General features: G+C 38.1%; 1 protein-coding gene and 1 pseudogene across 1 annotated transcript; both read right to left on the bottom strand.

The window, feature by feature from the left end:
- Positions 1 to 501: 501 nt before the first annotated feature.
- On the bottom strand, positions 502 to 5,536 carry LOC127629517 (PIH1 domain-containing protein 2-like; annotated as a pseudogene).
- A 5,228-nt stretch (positions 5,537 to 10,764) lies between these two features.
- LOC127630143 (transmembrane protease serine 5-like) lies at positions 10,765 to 22,888 on the bottom strand. Its single transcript, XM_052107599.1, is given in 15 exon segments — positions 10,765 to 10,895; positions 11,002 to 11,154; positions 11,266 to 11,408; positions 11,543 to 11,641; positions 12,736 to 12,920; positions 13,269 to 13,431; positions 13,521 to 13,564; positions 13,675 to 13,788; positions 17,336 to 17,471; positions 20,093 to 20,206; positions 20,301 to 20,399; positions 20,711 to 20,857; positions 22,643 to 22,745; positions 22,747 to 22,866; positions 22,868 to 22,888. Coding segments are annotated over 15 exon segments (1,650 nt in total). The 3' UTR covers positions 10,765 to 10,886.
- Positions 22,889 to 24,137: the final 1,249 nt, after the last annotated feature.

Genomic DNA, 24,137 nt, shown 5'->3' with positions numbered 1-24,137 from the left:
CAATAAAGAAGAACAATAATAATAATATGCAAATATGCATGTTGCGATAGGTCTAAAATGTCAGGTATGAGTATTTCATTTATTGGTATAAAAAAATAAATGTGAATTTGCACATGGATCAAACTTATGGACAAATCTTTACTTTACAGTACTTTTTTACATTTACATACAACAGATATAGTAATTACTAGGTACTAAAACTAAACCTTACTCTAACCCATAATAAGTACATGTAGTTCCCTACTACTCAGTACTTTCTTGGGTAAGTATGCTGTAAGCATACTGAAAGTACATGCACTGTAAAATAAAGTGCAACCTAAACTTATTCATACTATGACTTTGTGAATGGGAATGCATAAGTCTTTCAGCTGATTGTTGATCTTTGTGACAACACTTGGTGATATCACAATGGAGCTGAACACACATGGTTTTCAGAAGATGTTCTGGCAGGCATTATGCTCTACTACCTCTTGTTTCTGGAAGAATAAGAGTAATGTGTACTTACAACACATTTACTGTAACAGTCAGAGTCTGTTTCTTCTTATGGGACATTGCAGTGCATGTCTCCTCAGGAAACCGAAGGTGAAGATAATAAATGTCCTCCACTTGCAGCAGAGTGTCATCCTAAATATTAACAACCCCCATTTAATCCACCTCATGGATAAAAACTCAAAATGTATGTAATATAAGGACTGGAATGTTTAAACCAGAGCAGTGGAAAAAACAAATACACAAAAACAGAAAATATAAATCCCCATTTTCATATAAGAATACAATTTATAACTGGATATATTGCAAAAATTCTGATGGACCTTCATGATTAAATGAATATTCCAGGTTCAATACAAGTTAAACTCAACCGAAAGTATTTGTGGCATAATGCTTATTACCCCAAAAAAGTATTTTGAGTCGTCCCTCCTTTTCTTAAAAAAAAAAAGCAAAAATCTGGGCAGAAATGTGAAATGTGAGGCAGAAATGTGAAACTTAGAATTATATAAAAGGACTTACATAAATTCTTCTGTTAAATCTTGTGTATTTTTTGAGCTGTAATGTTGTTTAAATTGTAATTTGTACAGTCATTTTAGGGTTTGTTAACATAACATCGTTATTGCATCAAAGTTGTAAAATTGGCCATAACTTTACACAGAAAAGATTAGTAAGCGATTTTATTACGCTAAAATCATGTTAACATGCATATTGTTTATGTCTTGTGGCTATACTTTGAAACATTGAGTGTTTTAACATTTAAGCATTGGCCCCATTCACTTCCATTGTAAGTGTTTACTGTAACCCAAATGTTTGCTTTTTTTAATTTCCTACAAATGTCTGTGAACTTCGTATAACTGCAGCAGGTGCATCTCACCTGGTTCAGATTGTGGCTTGTTGGCAGTAGATTTGGACTGCTGTGGTGACTTCAGATGGTACTTCATATCCTGGATGGTGCCCTTGATATTATTTTTGGTGAGTTTGTAGTGCTGGAACAGATTCAGGCTGTGCTGTTGCTGAACGAATTTCAGTGCCAGTATATGGATCTTTTCTCTCTCTGGTTTGTCTTTCACTGTTGTCTGCAGAATATCTGGGTTAAAGGCCACATCCACTACACTGTACTGTTCTGTAAAAGAAACAAGAGACTAGATAGTATCAAGATACTCTAACATTGCACAAGAATAAAGTGTTTAGAGGGTTAGATAGGTTAAGAGGTTGTTGAATTACTTGATTGTGAATCAAAATACAAGACTAACCAACACTAATAACTAATAGTAATACAAGTTTTTTAATCATGCCTCTTCTTTCTTTTTAAACTAAATGTTTTGGTAATTAAGGAAGTGATCGAGAGAGTTTTTACCTTTCTCCTTAATCACTGACTCCAATTTTCCTCCACACACAGGAACGGGATCACTGTGAGATGTCGATGCAGGCACTCGTTTCCAACAACACACATTTAAATACAATATTTCTTCCTTTGGTCCCTGAAAGAGAAAATCGTTCTCATTACTATACAACAGAACACAATGTTTATAAAAAAAAACAATTTTTACATTCCATTACCATTAATACTTACCAAAAAGTACTTTCATGTAACACTGATGGTATCAGATGGTATTATGGAATACCATGGTATTAAATGATTACCATATTCATGGAATTTTCATTGTACACAAATTCCCTTCAAGAATACCATGAGATTACCATTATACCATGTCAAAAAGCAAAGATACACTGCAAAAAATATTTTCTTACCTAACATTTTTGTGTTATTTTCCAGTAAAATTATCTTAACATGCTTAAAACAAGAAACAATTTCTTGAGAAGCAGAATGACAAGATCTTGAAGGAATATTCCAGATTCAATACAAATTCAGCTCAGTCGACAGCATTTGAGGCATAATATTGTTTACCACAAAAATAATTTTCTGTTCAGGTGCCCTAGGCCTGTTGCAAATGGCACCCCAGCCTGACTTGGAAGCATCTGCCATGACAACGATACACCTGGACACTTGTTCTAGGGGAACCCCTTCTCGCAGAAATGCAAGGTCCGTCCAAGGGCTGAACGTGCGGCAACAGATCAGCGTGCTAGCCATGCGATGCGTACCGTGGCGCCATAATCATCTCGAGACTCGAGTCTGAAGCCAGTGCTGAAGCGGTCTCATATGCTTCAACCCGAGTGGCATAACTGCCGCCGAGGATGCCATATGCCAGGAGCCTCTGAAATTGTTTCAGTGGGACCGTTGTTCTTCCCATGAATGACTTCAGGCAATTCAGCACCGACTGAGCATGCTTGGTTCTCGGATGCCCACTTCCCTTAGCAGTACAAGCATAAAGATGCTAGGCAACAAGGGCAGACCGAAAGAGAGGACCTTGTACTGATTTGCCCGGCCCTCGAAGGCAAACCGATGGAACGGTCTATGTCGAGGCAAAATCGAGACATGAAAGTACGCGTCCTTCAGATCTACCACCGTGAATCTATCTTGATGCTGGAGGCCTGACAGAATACGCTCTTGAATGAGAGCCTGTGCAGGGCCTGATTCAACACTCACAGGTCCAAGATTGGCTGCAACCCACTGCCTTTCTTAGGTACGATGAAGTAGGGGCAGTACAACCACTTTTTCATCTCGGCTGGAGGGCAGGCTCTATCATGTCCTTCTGTAGAAGGAATGCGATTTCTTCATGCAGGACAGTGGTGTCATCACCTCCTATCGAGGTGAAACGGACGTCATTGAACCTGAACAGGTGCCTGGCGAACTGTCGGATCGTCCTGGCAAGCAAGCATGACGGGTTGGAGAGCACTAACCATACTTCCAAACTCTGAGCAAGGGGCACCAAGGGGACAATTGCCTTTAACGTACCAGCGGATGGGGCCTCGCGAAGGGCTAAGACAAGGAACTACCACGTCGAGAAGCCTCACGTCCCGAACTCATGGCTGTACTGAGAGAAATTTTAGAGCATTTACCTTGCTCCACATACCTACCATAGGACTGGTCAGCAACGGGGGAGGAGGATGAGCATCCTTGTGGCTCATCTTAACCGCCTAAGCATGGGTGTGTGTGTGCCGTAGCTGGGTGCGTAAAGACGGAGAAACCACGTCCGCAGTGCCCCAGCCACGAATGTCCGATGTATGGCTTCTTGACCATTGAGAACTGCTGGGCAATCCAGCCTGGGAGATGGGGGTTTCAAGAAAAGGAACCTTGTCAGCATCCATCATCTCCACCAGGTTAAGCCACAGGAGGACATCGCCTGGCCAAGAGCCCGCGCCATTACCTTCGACACTCTGAGCCAAGGAACCAGTCATCGAGCCACGAGGGCTCAGGGCAGGGTGGAGGGTTCCACTCGAGCCTGACACTCGCAGCAGCCTGGGCAAGCATGGCCGCCAGCTCCGGGTCAGCCTCACACTGGGCGACCACACCCGAAGGTGGGAGAGCCACAGATTCCTCCGCGTCCAACTGTAACAGCCCGCTCTCCGATGCTGCGATCGAGAGCTCATCCTCCTCCTGAGCCCTGAATGGGACATTAAAGTCACCCCTCACTTATTCCAGATCTCGACCAGGGCAAACGAGTGTACTGGGGAATGGGAGGTCCATGGGGGTTCACCCGGCGGAACCGGTCCCATTGGGGTCCTGAAATCGCCCCCAACGCTAACCGTCGTGGCATTGTGCCCATAGGCAGAAGGACTGCGGTGGGGAGCGGCTGGAGTGGCTTTCCCTCTGAAGAAGGTAAGCCTTCTTCATGACATTGCCATGGCCATGCTCTCGCAGTGAGGGGCATTCTCTGCACTTATCTGTGCGAGAGGGGGATAACCCATTGTAATGCGCCGTATATCCAACAGCCACCTTTAACACTTTTGCTTCGTCAGAGGTGAATGGAATGACAGTGGATTTCATCAACACCGCTTCTGAAGAACAAATCTGAATGAGTGGTTTCAAGCCGGCTCAATTTATACCTGTATGTCCATGGGAATGGAATGCAAATTCCACTCGCCAATTCTCATTGGCCTTTTCTCAAATATCAGAGGTGTTTGGGGCTCCGAAGCGCGACCCTATTGTCACTACATCGACACAACTTCAAGTGAGTGACAGATAGGGAACTATTTGCCAATGTGGTAAGGAAAATATATAGTATTTTTGTTAAATTACGTTTTTTTTTTCCTTACCCCATTGGCAAATAGTTTTTTCTTGTTATAAGAGTTACTTCATTTTGCTTCTTAAAGGAAAAGTTCACCCAAAAAGTTTTATTCTCCCATCATTTACTCATACCATCCCAGATGTGTATTATATTCTTTCTTCTACTGAACACAAAAAGGATTTTTAGAAGTATATCTCAGCTCTGTAGCTCCATACAACTGAAAGTCCAAAAAGCAGATTAAAGCAGCATTAAAGTAATTCATACGACTCCAGTGGTTAAATCAATGTCTTCAGAAGCGATATGATAGGTGTGGGTAAAAAGAGATAAATATTTTAGTACTTTTTTACTATCAATCTCCACTTTCAGATGTGAAAGTTAAAGAGAAAGTGGAGATTGATGGATTAAAAAGGACTTTAATATTGATATTCTTCTAAAAATCTTCATTTGTGTTCAGCAGAAGAAAGAAAGTCATACACATTTGGGATGGCATGAGGGTGAGTAAATGATGAGAGAATTTTTATTTTGGGTGAACTTTCCCTTTAAGTAAATATATCTTGTTTTAGGAACATTTAAATATATTTACTGAAAAAAGTGCTCAGTAAGAAAATCACATTTTTATGCAATCAAATCAAACAATAATGTCTCTAAACTCAAAATGCAGCTGAAGTATAGTTATATTTTTGTTTGAGGCTTTAAAATCTGTCAGAATTGAGTTTTGTGTACCATACCATTGTAAATGTGTGGATGTAGGTTTGTGGTTGCGGCGGTCAATGCAGCTCCTCTCCCTCTCGTAATTGGCACTCAATAAAGTTCCTTCTGTACTCTTCCGGGTTGTTCTGAGACATGTCATCTAACATCAACCAAAACTGATTCACTTGCTGTAGAGCGGCATTGTCACAGCCGGGGAGGATGTCCATGCTTAAAATGAGTTCAAAGCTATTGCAACACCCAAGAGATTAGATTGCTGAATATCTAAAACTAATTCGAAAACTATTTTGAACAAGACACCTTTTACCAGATGGTAGCTAAAGTACTGAGGCAACTAGATGTGGTATATGTATAAAATTCTTACAATCTTACATGACAAGACGTCAATAAGAGCTACATAAACTAGCTTTGCACTTTGCTAAATTCAAACGTTACCATAGAAACTAGTCCAACACATGTAATGTGTAACTAGTCGTCCGATAGATGATGATGTTTAGTAAAAAAAAATGTCTCGATTACATATGTAACCTTAGTTCCCTGAGACATGGAGCGCATCGCTTGCACATCAGAAGAACGCAGAGTCTTGTAGAGTGGCCAGAGTTTGCAATGTCTCATTCCCTTTGTCTCAGGAAACGAGGTTATGTATGTAACCAAGAAGTTCCCTTTCGACTCAGTACACTTGACATTGTGTTAGTTAATGCATATGGGGAACAGAATCCCATCATGCCACATTACAAGACATAACCTTCCAGAGAGGAAACATAACGCTGCAGCCCTGCGGGGCGGCGACCGACATGAGTATGCCGCAAGTGAGTGACCCTCATGTTGGGCCAGGAGGGGAGGAAGTTTATTTATAATGAAAGTGCTTGTGATTTTAATGGGGAGCCCGTATATAAAGGGAAGGGCATACGTATATGTTTGGCAAATGAAATAGCAAGCGCTCTTAACAGAGAGGACTTGTGAAGAGAGAGACATTATGTCTAGGTTGTAAAACCTTGCAAATGTTTTTTGAGAATATCATCCTGCTGCAAAACATATGTCTTTTAAAGTCACACCATGTGTCTATGCCCAGGAGGAGATCATGCCTCTAGTTGAGTGTGATTTAACACTAATTGGGTAAATCTTACCCTGTGACTTGTAAGCCAGGGCAATTGCATCAATGATCCAGTGAGAAAGTCTTTGCTTGGAGAAGGACATTCCTTTTGTGCGTCCTCCATAGTACACAAAGAGCTGATCAGACAGTCTGAACTGGTGGGTGCGTTTAGCGTAAGTGTTTAATGCCCTCACAGGGCATAACAAATGCAAGGAATGTTCCTCATCTAAATTAAATGGAGGAGAGAAGAAGGCTTGAAGGTGAACCACCTGCACTCTGATGGGTGTTGTTAGAACACAGTCTTTTCTGGGTTTGACAGTGGCTTTGAAAGACCGGGGCCAAATTCCAGACATGAATTGTCAATTGATAGTGCAGGTAAGTCACCGACCCGTTTTACTAAGGCTAAAGCCAGCAGTAGTGCATCTTAATGGAGAGAATGCGCAAATCAAAGATTTCAAGGGGGGTCCTGCGAGCACTTTTAGCACCAAGGTTAGGTCCCAAGTCGAGACTGAAGACCGAGGTGGATTTAAACGTCTTGCTCCTCTAAGGAGCTTTATGATTAAATCATGATTGCCTATAGTGGCACCAGCTTCAGGTGTGTGATACGCAGATATAGTTGAGCATTGATGGAGTGAGTCACGTCGCCTTTCTTGAAGAAATATGAGAATTTCATGTATGGGGCAGTTTACTGGGCCTTTGCCATGTGAAAGACACCAATCAGTGAACACATTCCATTTTAACACGTAGAGGTGACTCGTGGATGGCGCTCTTGCCTGTAAAATGGTGTTCATGACGTTTTAGCGCAATCCGTTCAAAGGCCAAACATGTAGGCTTCACAGTTCTGGCTGGGGAAGCCAAACCGTGCTTTGTGTTTGAGAGAGAAGATCGTTCTTCAGCTGTATATCCCATTTAGGCCTGTCCAGTATTTCTACCATCTCTAGAAACCAGGACTGATTGGGGCATTTTGGCACAATTAACAGAACTGTTTCCATGTCCACTCGGACTTAGCTGATGACAGAATGAAGGAGGCACATACTTGTGTTTTGCCGGCCATACATGGGCCAGCGTGACATATATGCACCACCACTGTTGTGTTGTCTGAATGAATCAGAATGTGGTGATTCACAATATTGGAATGAAAAGCTCTCAAAGCTAGAAAGACAGCCAGTTGCTCTAGGCGGTAGACATAGGCTGTTTCCAGGTGTCGAAAATCGGGTGTACATTTGTGGTCAGCACTTAATTTCTGAAACTTGACCCAGCATAACCCCATGTTGGTAGAAGACTTGTGTAGCTCTTAGTGTTTAAAAGATACATATAAAGATTGCCCCCAGATACAAATTTAAAGTGGGGCTAAAGTCTGGAAACAAGTTGTCTATATTACTGTATTGCAAGGTATTATTAAATGAGTGAAGTTTTTCCTCGCTAAACTCAGTTTCGTCAGTAGGGGGTACCCTAAGCTTTACACTAGACTGGGCATCAGTAGCTGATGCTGATATAGTTGAAATAGTATTCAGTAAGTGATTAGAGAGTTCAAGTGTACATGCTATGGAGTGCGCTACTGATCTCACTTTTATTTCTCATATTTCTTACAGGTAAGCTGATGGTAATTAATACTGTAGTAATGCACAATAATATTATGTTTCTGTAGAGCTTTAGTTGGTTAAAAGTGTGGTTAAAAGTGTGGGATGACCGCCATGCGCTCGCATATGAAATGGTGGACGGCAATGTGAATAACTCCAGTAAAAGCTAGTCACTTTCCGGGTGAGCTAAAGTAAGAGAAATAAGTGCTTAGAAGCACATGTGTTAACAGGCCTATTCACCTTGCTAACATGTTAATACGTCAGCTAGTGTCATTCCTTCAACCATTAATTTTAAAAAGAGCATTTCATGGTGTATTGTTAGTTAGAGATTGTTTCAGACTAAGTGTTAAAATGATTTTTTTATAATTTTTCTGTTAAGATAATATGGAAGAAACACAGTAACGGATGTTGGGTTAAACATGTTAGTCAAATTAAGTCAGTTCATAAGCATAATTCATAAAAAGAGCTAAAACTGATTAAAACAAGGAACAAAGCAGTGATTAAAAAGAGTAATAAGATAAGTTCATATAATAATTAATGCTGGGATAATGTGGATGTACTGAATTGTTCATTTCACGGATATGCATATAGAGTTTATGCATTATTCATCTGTATTCATGTCAAAGAAATATAATGTGATACTTTAATGTTGTTTGCCTGTATCAAGATTAATGTGCCCCGTGTCATGTATATGGGAAGACATGTACTATAAGACATATAACTGTTTATAGGAAAAAGTGACGCTGATATAGTTGAAATAGTATTCAGTAAGTGATTAGAGAGTTCAAGTGTACATGCTACAGAGAGCGCTCCTGATCTCACCTGTATTTCTAGAGTGGACGCCGCATCATTCTTAAAAGTGTAACACTTGCGCTGTCCATGTTGCTAGAGCAGCCAGACAGTGGCGAGTTACCGCAATGCACATTAAAATGAAATGAATTCAGTGGTAATGTTTTTTTCTGTTTGATCTGAAACAGACACAGAATAATGGTCTGTATGCACAAGGAGATGGTGCCCTACGCAGATGTATAGGCAGCGGTGGTACTGGGGCCGAAGCCCGCAATTCTTCTCCAGAATGAGGAAATAACACCTGTAAATCCCGCTGTGGGTGTCGCAATCTGTGCACGCAACACCTGCATAATGTGTGGTCAGACCACAGAGTGTGCTTGATCTTTGTTAACACCAATTCTGATTCCCCTGTGAGGACTTGTCATGCATTCACATAGCGGGACAGCATGCTTATTAATTCAAACAACCTCTATTGTGTTCTTTGCGAGAAAATTGTGTATTTTGGCTCGTAACACTGGCGTGTCTTTGTACAGAACCGTGGAAGACAGAACACCATTTAAACAGGGCAGCTGACGTGCAAATTGGATCATATAATCATGTTCGATAATTTTTTAGCAACCAGTTGGAATGCCAGTAAGAGCTCACCATGCGTCTGTGTAACAGGACAGAGGGCAATTTGATATGTTTATAACATGATATAATGCTCCACTCACCATTGGGAAGCGGTTGCACATGATGTGAGGCTTTAAAGAGGGACAGCTATTTATTAAAAACGTATGAGTGTCTCGTGCATGTGCAACTAGCGCTGTAATCATTGTAATTATTTACCATTGGGAAGCAGTTGTGCATAATGTGTGGGCTTTGTAGTGTGAAAGCCATGACTGAAAAAGTGTGAGCTTCTTGTGTCTTACGGTTTTGCATTTGTATGTTCGTACATGATATAATGCGCATAATGTGCAAACTTTATTGCATGTGATAAATGTGAGACACAGAAAACAACATATTGAACAACATTTTGAACAACAATATTCCTATACACATACACAGTAAAAGAATATACAATTGCTTGCTTACAAGGATACACAGCACCCACTGAAGCGCTGCAGGTTATCAAGTGGCCTGTTCAGCAGCGAAGCGTCAAGCGACAAGGCGGAGTGATTTATGTAGTCAGTGGCGAAGCAGCAGAGGGCTTCTAGATGAGAGATGAATCGCTGTCTTGAAGGAAGAAAATTCTGAGGTATGGTGTTTGCACGCCTACTTTTATAGGGAACAGCATCGTGCCTAAAAGTGTGGGACTCAAACACCATAGCCAATATTAGAATAGCATTATTGCAGAAAGGCTTCAACTAGGTTGTGTGGAAGGACACTCCCATATGCGTTAGCAAAGGCAGTGTCAAGTTTACTGAGTCATAAGGGAACAAGTGTTTCCAATGAGACACAAAATGGTTTTCCTCAAGGGGGCTCATGGGAGCCGCATTGTAATCTCAGGAATGTTTTGTTATATTAGAGACATTTGTACACTAAAAACAATTTTACATCTGTTAATTCCAAAGAATGGTACTGTCGTACCAATAAAAATCCACAACAGCAATCTCTACTACATATTTATGTATATTCACATCCAGTAGCTTAATCTTATATGTGATTGTGTCACAAATAATGCCAAGTTGACCTGAACTGAAAAAGTAACATCATCAGTGAGTCATTTAACATTCCTGTGGACTTAAATGAAACACTGAATTAAACCAAAGAAATAAAAAAACTAAAACAAAGTTTTCTTTCTTCTACAATGTACCATAGTACCTGCAGGATATTAGTTAATTCAGTTTAATTGATTAAAAAACACAGATTATCACATGCTATAAATGTTCAATATTTATTATTGATAAGGTAAAATAAAAAAACAACAACTTAATTAAAAGTAACACAACATAAACATTTACTGTAATATACAAACATCTAAATGTTAAATTTACCTTTACTGATGAGGCAAATATAGTAAAATAAACTAAAATAAAATACCACAGCTTAAAAATAGTCAGGATATTCCAGCAACAAGAGATTTCATCTTTCTTTGTTGTACTCAAACACCAGTCTTTAGTAGCTCTAGAACAGGAAGCCCAAAATAAAGTCAATTATAGAATAATTATAAGATGTGTTTACCTTTCAAGCATCATTAATAAAGTCGATGAAGATATCTTTATTCACCTACCTCTAAAATCTCATAAATCCACTCTAAAAACTCAGCCACTTTGGTGTAAACACCTGGATGGTTTGGCTCAGCACAGCCTGTTCCCCAGCTAACAACACCCACCAGCCTCCAGACATTCTCATCCTGGCAAACCAGAGGACCTCCACTGTCCCCCTAAGAAAATTAAGATTGAATACTTCTTCCTCTAACACATTTATTAGAAATAAATATTTTAGTAAGAACATTCTCGACATAAAATACATTTTGAGTAGTATGGGGGCTCACCTGACACGCATCTACTTTTCCTTCTGTATAACCTGCACAGAGCATTCGAGAGGTGATCTCTCCATTGTACATGCAAGAACTATTGCATTTCTTTGTACTTATCAATGGTACAGGTGCCTCTTTAAGAACCTCTGGTATATGAACTGCAAAAAATAATGTAAGAATTTACATCTACTGTACTTACAATATGGTTATTTATCCCATGATCACTTTTAACACCACTAAATCAAACATATTACATTTGTAAAAAAAACAACAACAAACAAACAAACAGTACCATCCTCAGGCTGTGTATATCCCCAACCAGAGATCCAGCACTGCGTTCCTCCTGGGAGATCATAGTCATACTGCGGTAAACACAATGGTCTGATGGTGTCTATATATAATGTGAAGAAAGGTGGAAGGTAAACTTTATAAAAAAACAAAAGATTCTAGACAATATTTTATGTCTCAAATCAGGTATTTTGAAACCTGGTAATTAGGGCTGTGAGTCAATTAAAAGATGTAGGATAATATGCTGAATAATTAATCAAATTATTTACAATTATCAAACCCCCCAAATAAAGATAATTCAATATATAATGGTACAAATTATCATAAATTAGTGATTCAAATTTTTAATTGCGATTAATCGCATAATTTTCCATAGTTAATCACGATTAATCACAGATTTTGAGTGCTTAAATTTGACTCTATATAACTTATTTTCTTATCAAAATGCATTTACTTGATTTTAGGAAACTATATGTAACAATATAATGCTTTATTTATATTTTCCAAACAAAGCCTTCCACAGTATAAAGATAGAAATGCACTAAAACAGCACCGATTCAAGGATTAAATATTAAACGTTTCTCTAGTCTAAGTGGGAGTTTGACTAATTGAAAGAACTAGACTGAGTTTGTCAATTTGTCCGAGGTAGACTTACTGTACGAGTTCTTGCGGCAGTCCTCGCAGATGCTTTTAGAGCATCTCAATTTTGTTGCAGTGCATTTCACTTATTATTGCATTTTGTGCAATGAACATCATGGGGGCAGGGGCTGTTAATTTACTCAGCGCTGGCCAGTATGGGTCAATCACAGTCATTTATTATTACTGGATGACAACGTGTGCAATTTCGGTCTGTAAAACTGTTACACACACAAAACTTTCATATGGATTTAGAAAACATGAGGAGTCAATATATATGGAGTCAGTGAGCCACAGTGTTTGAAACTTTGAAAAATGTGTTTCGAGACCCAAGAATTAATTTTTACTCAATCACGCTGTGCTGACTGCCCCCTGCTGACTGTGACTCGCAAAAACATGAAAGTGTTACTTCAAGCTTGAATTGCTCCTTTGGTTGGAACATTTCTTATATTCTCATTCTCAGTTTATCACATTAAATTAACACTACTTTTTATTCGATTACCTAAGGCACTTAAAGAATAATATATACCGAATATTCAATCAACAGAGAGTGTTGGTCACCTGAGAAATTCAATGGAGTTATTAACTTCACCAAAGCGATATCATTGTCATGTGTCCTGTGATTGTAATTCTTGTTGTAGATGATCCTCTCCACAGCAAAGCCTTGATACTGAGTCAGTTTAGCTGAATTGCGGGTTACAATACCAGCATAAACCACCCAGCTGGACACCTGAGGTAGCCTGTAGCTTCAGAAAGAAAGCAAATCAGATGAAATACGTGCTTAATGTGTTAATAATTAATTTCTCTGCAGAGCCCAATGCATAACTGTAGGAAACTATGGTTCTAGTGCTAGTGGTATTGGTATTGTGAATTATGTTGCATTGCCTGTAATCTATTTAGGCCTGTATCTTTTGTTTTCATTGTACTGTATATTGCCCCACGTTCCAACACTATTTTTGCAGTCTTTCCCCTACTTTCCCACATGCGCATTGACTGAGAATCAGTACTAATAAACACTGTATTGTTCTAGTGTAACTGTCACTAACGGTAAATATGAATTGAAAGTCTTGGTTATTCTAAATGTAGAACCTTACTTGTGAACACAGTGAGCAGCTGTAACTATCCACTGGTTGGTGATGATTGATCCTCCACAGGTGTGGCGGTTGCTGTAGTAGAGACTCACTTGCCAGGGCCATCTGCCCAAAGTGGCTTCAACTCCTCCAATAATCCTAGGCAACTTTGCCCTTGTCCCGCACTCTACAATGAAGCAGACCCCAATGCTCATCCTCAGACAGAGGGTACTTTATACGTGAATAGTATGTATTATTTCATTAATTTTTACTTACCAAAACATTTCAAAGCTATAACTTTTCCTGTGCTACAGCTTCCCCTGGAGAATAAATAAACAACAGACTAAAGTTGTGTCAGTCACTGTTCTGGCAACAGTTTAAACGATTTGTATTTCAGTCTTTATACCAAAAAATAAAAAAATAAAAATACCTGAAACGCCATAAACTCTCCAAGTTGCTTTGGTATTCTGAGGTAATTTGGACAAAACCATCTGTGTGGTTTGGCCCTATATCAGTCAGATTAACCCCTTTGTGCTTTGATAATCTAAAGAAGAAGAGGAGATCATGGTCCACAATGATCACACAGGAAATCAATATGCTGCTTTCAAATGTTCATGTACCCTGAAAATATGCATTCCTATAACGTCAATAGAGTGAAAAATATCGAGATATCAATTTTTCAGCCACATCGGCCAGCCCTAGACTGTATTACATTATAAACAACAGTTAGTTCCGGTCTTCAAATCTGATTGGACGAGAGACGTTCCATGAGCACTGATGGTCTGACAGGATCAGCACTCGGATGCTTCACTGTGTGTATCACTCCGCTTGTGTTCGTGCTATTCTAAACTAAGGCGTAAGAGCAGTGCATATCTGTTAGGAGTTACTGTCCTTTATTTTTGAAATTACATACAGTATGTTAGCCAGCAGGTGGTGGCAAAAGATCATTTTTGTGTGTAATATGAGCCAGTTGGTGTTATAAAGTGAATCCGTTAGTCACTGTTTACATAGAACAGCGCTCTGTGATCGCTGGTATTACCACTACATTACTTAAGCTAGGACATTGTTTTAAACGGCTTTAAATGAACAATTCCAGGATTAAGGCTCATTGCAGCTGAGAGACACGAAGGACTGTTTGATTACAGAACTCGAGGCACTTACCGAGTTTCCACATTGGATACAGACTGTTTAAAAATGGCGGAGGACATAGCTGTTTCTGTAGTGATCGACTCTAAATAGGGAGAAATACCCACAACTGGATGCTATTTTTCCACTTAGAAAGATGACCTTCAGAACACTGACAGCATATCTGCTTGGGAGTGGCAACAGGTGATCGCACTCTTTCCGTCTCTCTCTCTCTGTCTCTCTCTCTAACACACACACATATACACACACAAAGACACATAGACACACACACACACCCATCAATCCATCCTTGTTTATCAAATAACTTGTTAGAAACAGCACAAGCCATGACACTATTTCTGAAGTGAACTTTTTAAATTACTAACCGAGGTTTTGGCATCATTTGGTTTGAACCAGCAACAGCAGATTCTGATCCGTAGCGTAATAAAGTAGTTCCATGCACAAATGCCCAAATTTATGACCTTACTCGGTTTTTCCTAATTATTTTAAATCTAACTCATGCTATATGGCCCTACATCAGCACTGCTGTAATTACCTATGGCACTCAGCCTGTGGCGTCGTGCCTGCGGCCGAATCACAGCAGTGCTGATGTAGGGCCATATCGCACTCTTGCTCGTGTGATATTACTTAAATATACAACTAAAAGTACAATATGCTTTTGGAACCACAATGTGGAAATGTAACTTAAACAACACTTCCAACTTCGGCCACTGGCAACAAATGCCATATGAAACATATATAACCTGAGGTTCGTTTAATTGTGGGATTTCACGTATAAGAAGACCGTCTAACGTTATATGTTTTTTTCTTGATTAAGATTTGCTTAACATTCTTATTATTGTATTATAGTATACCTATAAATCTATACACATTTTTCCCACTACGACCCACTTTTTTTAAATGCCAGTCATTCATGACCCACCAAAGTGGAATAAATGTATAGGTTCTTAATTAATCTAGTTATGTGTATATGCTTGTAATGTAGAGGCCAAATATCTATAGCCCAATATCTATAGCTCAAGTCATTTCATAAATACACAAACATTTTCAGTCATTAAGTACACTATTAAGAAAACCTGCCAGGACTGCCGCTCTGAAATTATGATGTCCATAGCTTGGATTGCATTCAGACAAGCATGGTGATGCATGGAGCTAGCGCATGTAATGCTATACAAAGATATCTTGTCCAAAAAGAACGATTCGTAGGTGTTTTGCAGAATAAATGAATATGTACTTAATTAATCTAGTTATGTGTATATGCTTATAATATAGCAGCCTAATGCCTATAGCCCGAGTAATTTCATAAATACACAAACAATTTCAGACATTAAACATACTATTATGGGACTGCCGCTGTGAAATGATGATGTCCAGATATTGGATTGCATTCAGTGTAGCACAGTAATGCATGAAGCTAGCGCATGCAACGCTATGCAAAGAGACCTTGTCCAAAAAGAATGATTCGTAGCATTGATGGATTAATGAGATTGGACAGCTAATAATCAGGGTCAATAGAAAGGTCAGATAAATGGTGTCTCTTACTTACTGTCGTTTACATAAACCTGGAGATATTAACACGATTCGACAATAGAGGTCACTGTTGCCCCAAACATTGCAAATGTACAGTTCTATCTTTCTAATAGGTCATTTGTTCATATGACAGAATATATCTCACGACCCAGCAGACAATGGTCTGTGGGTTGTGACCCAGTGGTTTAGAACCCCTGAGATAATGTACCACAGACATTCTGTCACCTTAAGATAAGATAAAGCTAAGCATAAGATTTCATTCTTACTGATAGTGGCACCTAGTGGCCGAGGATGGTACCACATGCTAATTGTCAGCTAGCAAGAAAAAAACATGTTGCCATTTAAGGAGAAAAACTATTTCAGAGAATCAGACAGGAAATCAGAGAGAGAAAAAAATCAGAGAGGGAAAATTATAATTCTGGAGAGAATTATGATGTAAATTTTTTAAATTCAGAGGAAAAAAAATTGCCAGAGAAAAAATACAAATTAAAAATTGTAGGACATAGGTTCAGAAAGACATCTAAAAAAAATTCACCTAGTCATTTTTTTTTTCTCACCAGTTCATGGCTTCCATACATTCAAATTTCTGTAAGCACATACCGATTTATGCAGCAGAGGTTTTGACCCCCATAATTAGTCCATATGACTTGTAAGCTATATTCTTTTACAATGATATGTTAGATTTGTGTGAAGAACAGACCAAAACTTATATTATTTACTGAAAATCTTTCCCTCCACCACAGCTCTGTTATGCACATTAAAAAGTGCCACCTTCAAAACACATTGGTTCCTAATTTGTATGACCAATAATGATACAACACATTTGAATGCCTTCAATTGAATGTAAACACGAATATGATTTTAAAGCTACGATGGAGAGCATGATTTCCAACAAACAATGAGTCAGATTTCTGTCTGTTCCTCACACAAAGCTATTATATTTTGCTTCAGGAGATTTGGAATATAGTGCACAAATATAGTGCATAAGTCATACTGAACACTTTTATGGTACGTAAAACCTTTGTGGTATGGTTCATAGTGTTTTGTCCTTTTTGGAGCTTGACAACTCCATCCACTTTCATTGTATAGAAAAGAACAGTTTCTTATTAGATTTTGTAAACTATCTCCTGTTGTGTTCCATGGAAAAAAGAAAATCACACATGTTTTTGGGTGATATGAGTGTGCTGACATGATGATAGAATTTTCATTTTTTTTTTCCTTTAATTCCTCCAAATGCCTGTATGCTGCACACGTCAAGCTTTGTATTAGAAATGAATGCGACTTCAAAGTGCATTTCAACACTGTTGTCACGCTATGAATAGTTGACCTTCAGAAAACAGCCACAGCTGGTACTCAAGTAAAAGGTGCTGAGAGCAGCAAGTGTGTATGTGTGATTCGGCTGTCAGCATGCTCACCTCAGATAGCCCAGCTGTCGACATACAAGCGTTCCCAGAGACGAGTTCCACCTCTCGTAACACACGGGCAACCACGTCTGTAGCTTCTCCAGCTGGATCTCCAAGAGAGAATTCTCCGCACTGATTCTGTAAAACACTGAGCCCCATTCAGTCAAAATATCTTCTCATCAACATAGCACAGTGGACAGAAATGTTGGATATGGTTTATAGGATTGGTATTGTAATTTAATTTATGTATAGGATTGTTTTTAAGTTGATATCCTCAAAGTAAAAAACAGAGTCCAAAAGTCTGAGACCTCTATTGAAAATGCTTTATTTTTATTTTTTTTATTTTGTGTGTCCCCAATTTACTTCAATGACAGTATGCACTATATTGAGCAATGTTATACAAACATAATTTGAGTATGTTTATTTTTTGTAATTTTCCAAAATCATTAAACTAAGTTTATTTCCAAATTTAAACTCAATTTTGAATTCCAGATTTTCAATGTGGTTTTAGACTTTTGGACCCCACTGCGTACAGCGCCACTTGTGAAAAAGCTGTACATTTTTTCGAATTATAAACAGTACATACAGTGTATATATATATATATATATATATATATATATATATATATATATATATATATGATATATATTTGTAGCCAGAGTAATTTCATAAATACACAAACATTTTCAATCATTAAGCACACTATTAAGAAAACCTGCCAGGACTGCTGCTCTGAAATGATGATGTCCAGAGCTTGGATTGCATTCAGACAAGCATGGTAATGCATGGAGCTAGCGCATACAATGCTATGTAAAGATATCTTGTCGAAAAGAGCGATTCATAGGTGTTTTTGAATGTCAGTCATCCATGACCCACCAAAGTGGAATAAATTAATAGGTTCTTAATCAATCTACTTATGTGTATATGCTTATAATATAGCAGCCTAATGTCTATAGCCCAATATTTGTAGCCCGAGTAATTTCATAAATACACAAACATTTTCAGTCATTTAACATACTATTACGGGACTGCCGCTCGAAATGATGATGTCCAGATACTGGATTGCATTCAGTGTAGCACGGTAATGCATGAAGCATTGTATATATACATGAATTATATACATTACTTAGTATATATACTAATGAATGTGATTATCTTCTCAGCCAATCATGTGGCAGCAATGCAATGCATAAAATCTTGCAGCTATAGGTCAGGAGCTTCAGTTCTCATCAACCATCAGACTGGGGAAAAAGTTTGATCTCATTTATTTAGACAATGGCATGATTGTTGGTGCCAGACGGGCTGGTTTGAGTATTTCTGTAACTACTGATCTCCTAAGCTACAGTAACTCAGATAACCACTCTGTACAATTGTAGAGAGCAGAATAGCATCTCAGAAAACACAACACGTCGAACATTGAGGTGGATAAGCTACAACAGCAGAAGACCACGTCGGGCACTTTATTAGGACCATAGTGTTCCTTATAAAGTGCTACGTAATTGAATATATTAATAAAAAATAATATTATCAGCATAAGAATTTGAATGAAAAGTTGAATTGAATAATTGGATAAGATTTTAAATGTCTTATGTTTCAGCATCATGTGTGCATCAATAGAAGCAAATAGACTTTTCGTACAAGTTCTTGTCATTTCAAGACTGGACTACTGTAATGCTTTGTTGGCTGGCCTCCAGCTAACACAATTAAGCCACTGCAGATGGTCCAGAATGCAGCTGTATGGCTGGTCTTCAATCAGCCAAAAAGGGCTCATGTCACTCCACTCTTGATTTCACTCCACTGGCTACCTGTAGCTGCCTGCATCAAATTCAAGGCTTTAATTGTGGCATTCAGGACAGCCAATGGAACCGCACCCACTTACTTCAGTTCAATTCTACAGGTCTATGCTCCAACTCACTCGCTGTGATCTATAAACGAGCAGCACCTTGTGGTCCCATCACAAAGAGGCTTAAAATCTATTTCACGATCATTCACTTTCTCTGTACCTCTGTGCTGGAATGAGCTTCCAACCTTCACACGATCTCCTGATACCATCTCAACATACAAGAACCAGCTGAAAACACATCTGTTCCACTAGCACTTAACCAATTCACACTAATTGCACTTACTATTGAACTTGCACTTACTGTACCAAAAAGAAAATATATATATTTCTCTGTCTTTTGCGTCTGTGCTAGCACCTGTATTACTCCAGCCACCTTGAAAGCTTGGCTGCACTACACTGAACATCGTATGACAAATTGCTTGCTATGTTCCTCATTTGTAAGACACTTTGGATAAAAATGTCTGCTAAATGTAAATGTAAGTTAGCATGGTCAATGTCACACAAACATCTGAAATCAGCTTAAGATGGTTTGCTGGTCTTCACTGGTTTAAGTTGGTCTCCCAGCTAACAGACCATCTGACCAGACCAAATCTTAGGCTGGTTAAAGATGTTTTTGTTTTGTTTTTCAGTACAGAATGCAAAATCTTTTTTTCTTTTATCATTTTGTGTATTTCCAGGTATAAATTAGATATTGAAACCCATATTTTTTTGTTGTTGCATAGCCTACTTACTAACTATGCTTCTCTTGTTTATGTGTTCGTTACAGCTCTCTGGTGAGCGTGTTAGATTAGCCATTGTTTATGTCACTTTGTTTGTAGTGCTGGTCGGCACTGTGTTAGGATGAATGTCCACTGTGCTGTGTTTACCGGCTGGATCTCTATTGCTTTAAATAAGCACTCACACAACAAGGCACCAGGGCAAATACCTTTCCTGGGGTCTGTCACAGAATTATCCTCAGTTATGTTGCAGAAGGACGTGTCTTTTGTGTCTCCAAGGCTTGCAGGGCTCTGAGCTGAGTTAGGTCTTAAGAGAAGTTTCACTGGACAAAGACATTCAAATTCAGTTGATTGTTCTAATATCTGCACCATATGTGTACAACATTTCAAAAACTTTTGAATTATTCAGTGGATTACCTATAAACCAAACTCCAACAACAACACCTCCCAGAAGACAGAGTACACACAGAGCAGCTAACATTCTCACCAGTTTGTGGGTCGACACTTTGCCAAACACTAAATGACAGTAGTGCAAACAAATATTAGTTAAGCACATCACTGAAATCTGAATTACATTTAAAGCACAACAAAACTGCTCATTGAATGTCCATAAAGCTAACTGAAATCTATGCAGCCAGGTATAATATTATTTTCAGGTCAAGTTCATAAACAAGAATAATGGAAACAGTGATTTTTGTTTTTTGTTTCTTGTTTTAATAAAATCATTTAAAATTGTGATTTTTAAATCTTTCATTAACCCTTGGCAATTACATGGACCTTTTAAGGGAGCAGATGTCTGCTCAAATTATTGTTTGTAATAGACTGGCCTGGGTGGAGAAACTGAAGCTCTCTGATCGAGGTGAGATTATTCTGCCCAGCTTCAACCCTGTCCACCCGCAGCTGTTCTGCATGAGGAGAGTGTCTGACCACCACAGGATTCTCAATCACTGCCACAGCACCTCTACTGAGACTCTGTAATACAAGCACTGACATGATCAACCCCACTATCACATCCATCACAAGAAACCATATTTAGTTTAATCCTCTGATGTAATGCAGTTAATGAATTAACAGGATACTTGTACTAATGCTTCATACTACCTGCATGAGAAACATACTCTGTATGTTGTATCCTTCTTAGGTATTCCAGAAATGTTTTTAGAATACCTCATTTCAAATGGATTTATGTTTGCATACTGTGTACTGTATCATACTGTACATTATTGCAAAAACAATTAGCAGACTCCGAACATATGGCAAGGTTTGTCAAGTGTTATGTTGTGAATTCCTTTTGCAGATCATGTGATCTTCCAACCCACTTAGTCAGTTATAAATTAATAGAATAAATATATATTGATATATTTAGTTGTTTTATTTTTCATATGTCAAAGAGAAAATGCAACAAATCAGGACAAATCTAGAACAGGATTCATTACTTTTACGCTAAAATTTCACGAGATGCAACTGGCTGTCAAACACATACAGTTTTGAGCAACACATAAGATTTTTTGTTTCTTCATTAAATAGCATTCCATCCATCCATCCATCGTCAACCGCTTATCCTGTGTACAGGGTCGCGGGGATTAAATAGCATTGTCAAATGTAAATCAAGTCAATCACTGAAACAACAGTGCCACCTTTAATAATAAATAACATGTATAATATGTATGTGTACATGCATATGGAATACTGATAAATCACCATTGTTACAGAAAATCAATGTGATGTAGTACTTATTTGTATGAATATAATACTAATTTCCCTTGTATAAACAGAGAAATAGATATCATGTGATAGTAAACATATATAGATATGAAATAATCATAAAAATATAATTTATGAAAGTCCAAAAAACAAAAACAACACTATTACATACCTAAGGTCTTTTATGACCCCTTACATTTTCGATAATAGTCATTATAAAAGTTATTTATTTATTTTATTTTTAGCAATTATCGATTTTTTTGTGTGTAGCACTACTTATAAGAGAAAGAGTGAGGAATATTAAAGAGGTGTGGGCACATAACATGTTTTTTTTCTTTTTTTAATATGATGAGTTACAGGGGGAGGAATGAGGTCCCGGGTCACTAAAGACAGTTTGCGATTAAAGGTTAAACTAAAAATGAATGCAAATGAACAAGAAAACAAATAAACACATAACAAAGCATTGGAAACATATGAAAAGTAAAAAAATAAATAAATAAATAATAAAAAAGTTAATTTCCTTGCTTTGTTTTCTTATTTGTGTAAAGCTGGAAATTAGTGAGACATATAAGATCTCTGTAAAGTGCACAATTATAGGCAACAAAACATAAAAATTGTAAACGCTGTTTATCACAGTAGTGTTGGGTCAAATAGCTTTGTAAAATTAAATTAATTTAATTTACAATAAAATTGTGTAATATGTTGCCTGAAATATTCCAGTAAACAATAGGCATACCCATTTCAATGTAAATGGTGCAGTTATCATGAAACACAAACAGTTTCTCATCAGTTTGTTGACAAACACAAAAGACGTTTTCTGACATTACTGCCTAATATGTTAATAGTGATGGGATTTAGTGAACCTTAACTAGTATTTTATGAAGACTTCTAGATTTAATAGTGTTCTCAACCTAACATACATTACACATTCTCAATTTGACTGAAAATATAATGCAGATGTGGTCTCAATCTTGCCAAAAAAATAAACATCTTGCAAAAAATAAGAACTTACTCTCAGATGTGCCTCTGAATTTGAGCACCCTGGGACTCACCATGTTTTCCTTGCTCAAATCCAGGAGTCTCCTGGCCGCAGCTGGACTCTCTCATCAACTCACCTCCATCACAGCAGAGATGCTTCACACTAGCAGCTGTCCAACACGAGACCATTGAGCAGAATGCAACTCTGGATTTTCACTTCACAAAGAGACAATGAAGTCAGCAAAGAATGAACCTGTTGTTTTTCCAGTGGTCCATGGGGCCTGTCCTGACAGCGTAAACCAGCCCTTTGTAGGGCCAAACATCTCCAAAGATATTCCCCTGTCACTGTTAGGATACAGGCTGCTTAGCACCTCCCTTACCTGTTCCAGCAGAGTGTCCAACTTGGTGTTTATTACCTGACAGTTTGCAACTTCTGAGAATAAGTTTGTGATTATAATATGTTGAAAAGTCTCATATCAGAATAAGAATTTCAAAACAACAGATACATGGGGAGCATGTGTGCTATGGCACTGTACAATATCAGTGCTCACCTGGTACAGAGTAACATTTGCTGTCTCTTTGTTTGAGGTTTCACTGTGAATTTTTAACAGCTATGATTTTTAGATGTTCCACAGGAATTGTCTGTATGTAAAGGAAGTTTTTACAATAAGTTTACAATTGAATCCAGGCCTAAATATTTTTTTTAAATTATCTGGTTACAAATGATGAACTTTAACATGAACAGTGTGGAGAAATTCTAAAACCTTACAGAACCAACATAATCTGATGTCTGACAATATCCTGATTATTCTTAATTACTTTCAACTAACAGGATTTGTATGTATGTGTTTACATTATGAGTGTAAAATCTTTTTTAAAATCTAAAAACATTATTCAGATCATTTATTCTAATGTGAACCAGTAAAACAAAAAACTTTACATGTAATTTAACTTTCACAGTTAAAGAGTGGATATAACAATATCTTGATCAAACAAAAATCTGAAAAACATTCAGGGAACTTTTTTATGTTGAGTACAATTTATAAAGCAGATTTTCACATCTGGACAAGAAATGCTAAAGATATTCAATATTGTCAACAATAATAAATACATATTTCCAATTTTCCCATTTTCAGATTGACAGTACTGAAACTAGCTTTATTGTAATTTTGTATCATTATATCAGACAAGAAAGATGATCACTGGTACTACTTTTTTTTCCATCATTATCAGGGCTGAAAAATGGATAAAGTTTCTCAGTGAATGACTGACTGGTAAAAGAGCAGTTCCCCTTCTGTCGCTCTCTCCACGTTGTGTCGGAGAAGCGACACTAGGGGTCTCTCTTGAGCGCCGATATCCACCTCTGATCTATGAAAAAAGGCCAATGAGAGTTGGCAGCCGGTATTTGCATGTCCTGCCCCCGGACATACGGGTATTTAAGCGGCGCAAATACGGGAGTTCATTCAGAAAATTTCTTCGGAGCCAATGGTCTGTCTGCAGTTTGCTGCGAGTTTACACACCACTATAAACGTTCCTGTTTCCTCTGACGATCTGCATGCTGTTGGATCTTGA

This window comes from Xyrauchen texanus, chromosome 36, assembly GCF_025860055.1.
Source record: "Xyrauchen texanus isolate HMW12.3.18 chromosome 36, RBS_HiC_50CHRs, whole genome shotgun sequence".
In the NCBI taxonomy this organism is placed as follows: Eukaryota; Metazoa; Chordata; class Actinopteri; order Cypriniformes; family Catostomidae; genus Xyrauchen; species Xyrauchen texanus.
Note: the sequence above shows the minus strand (reverse complement) of the source record. Positions and strands in the feature narration are given on the sequence as shown.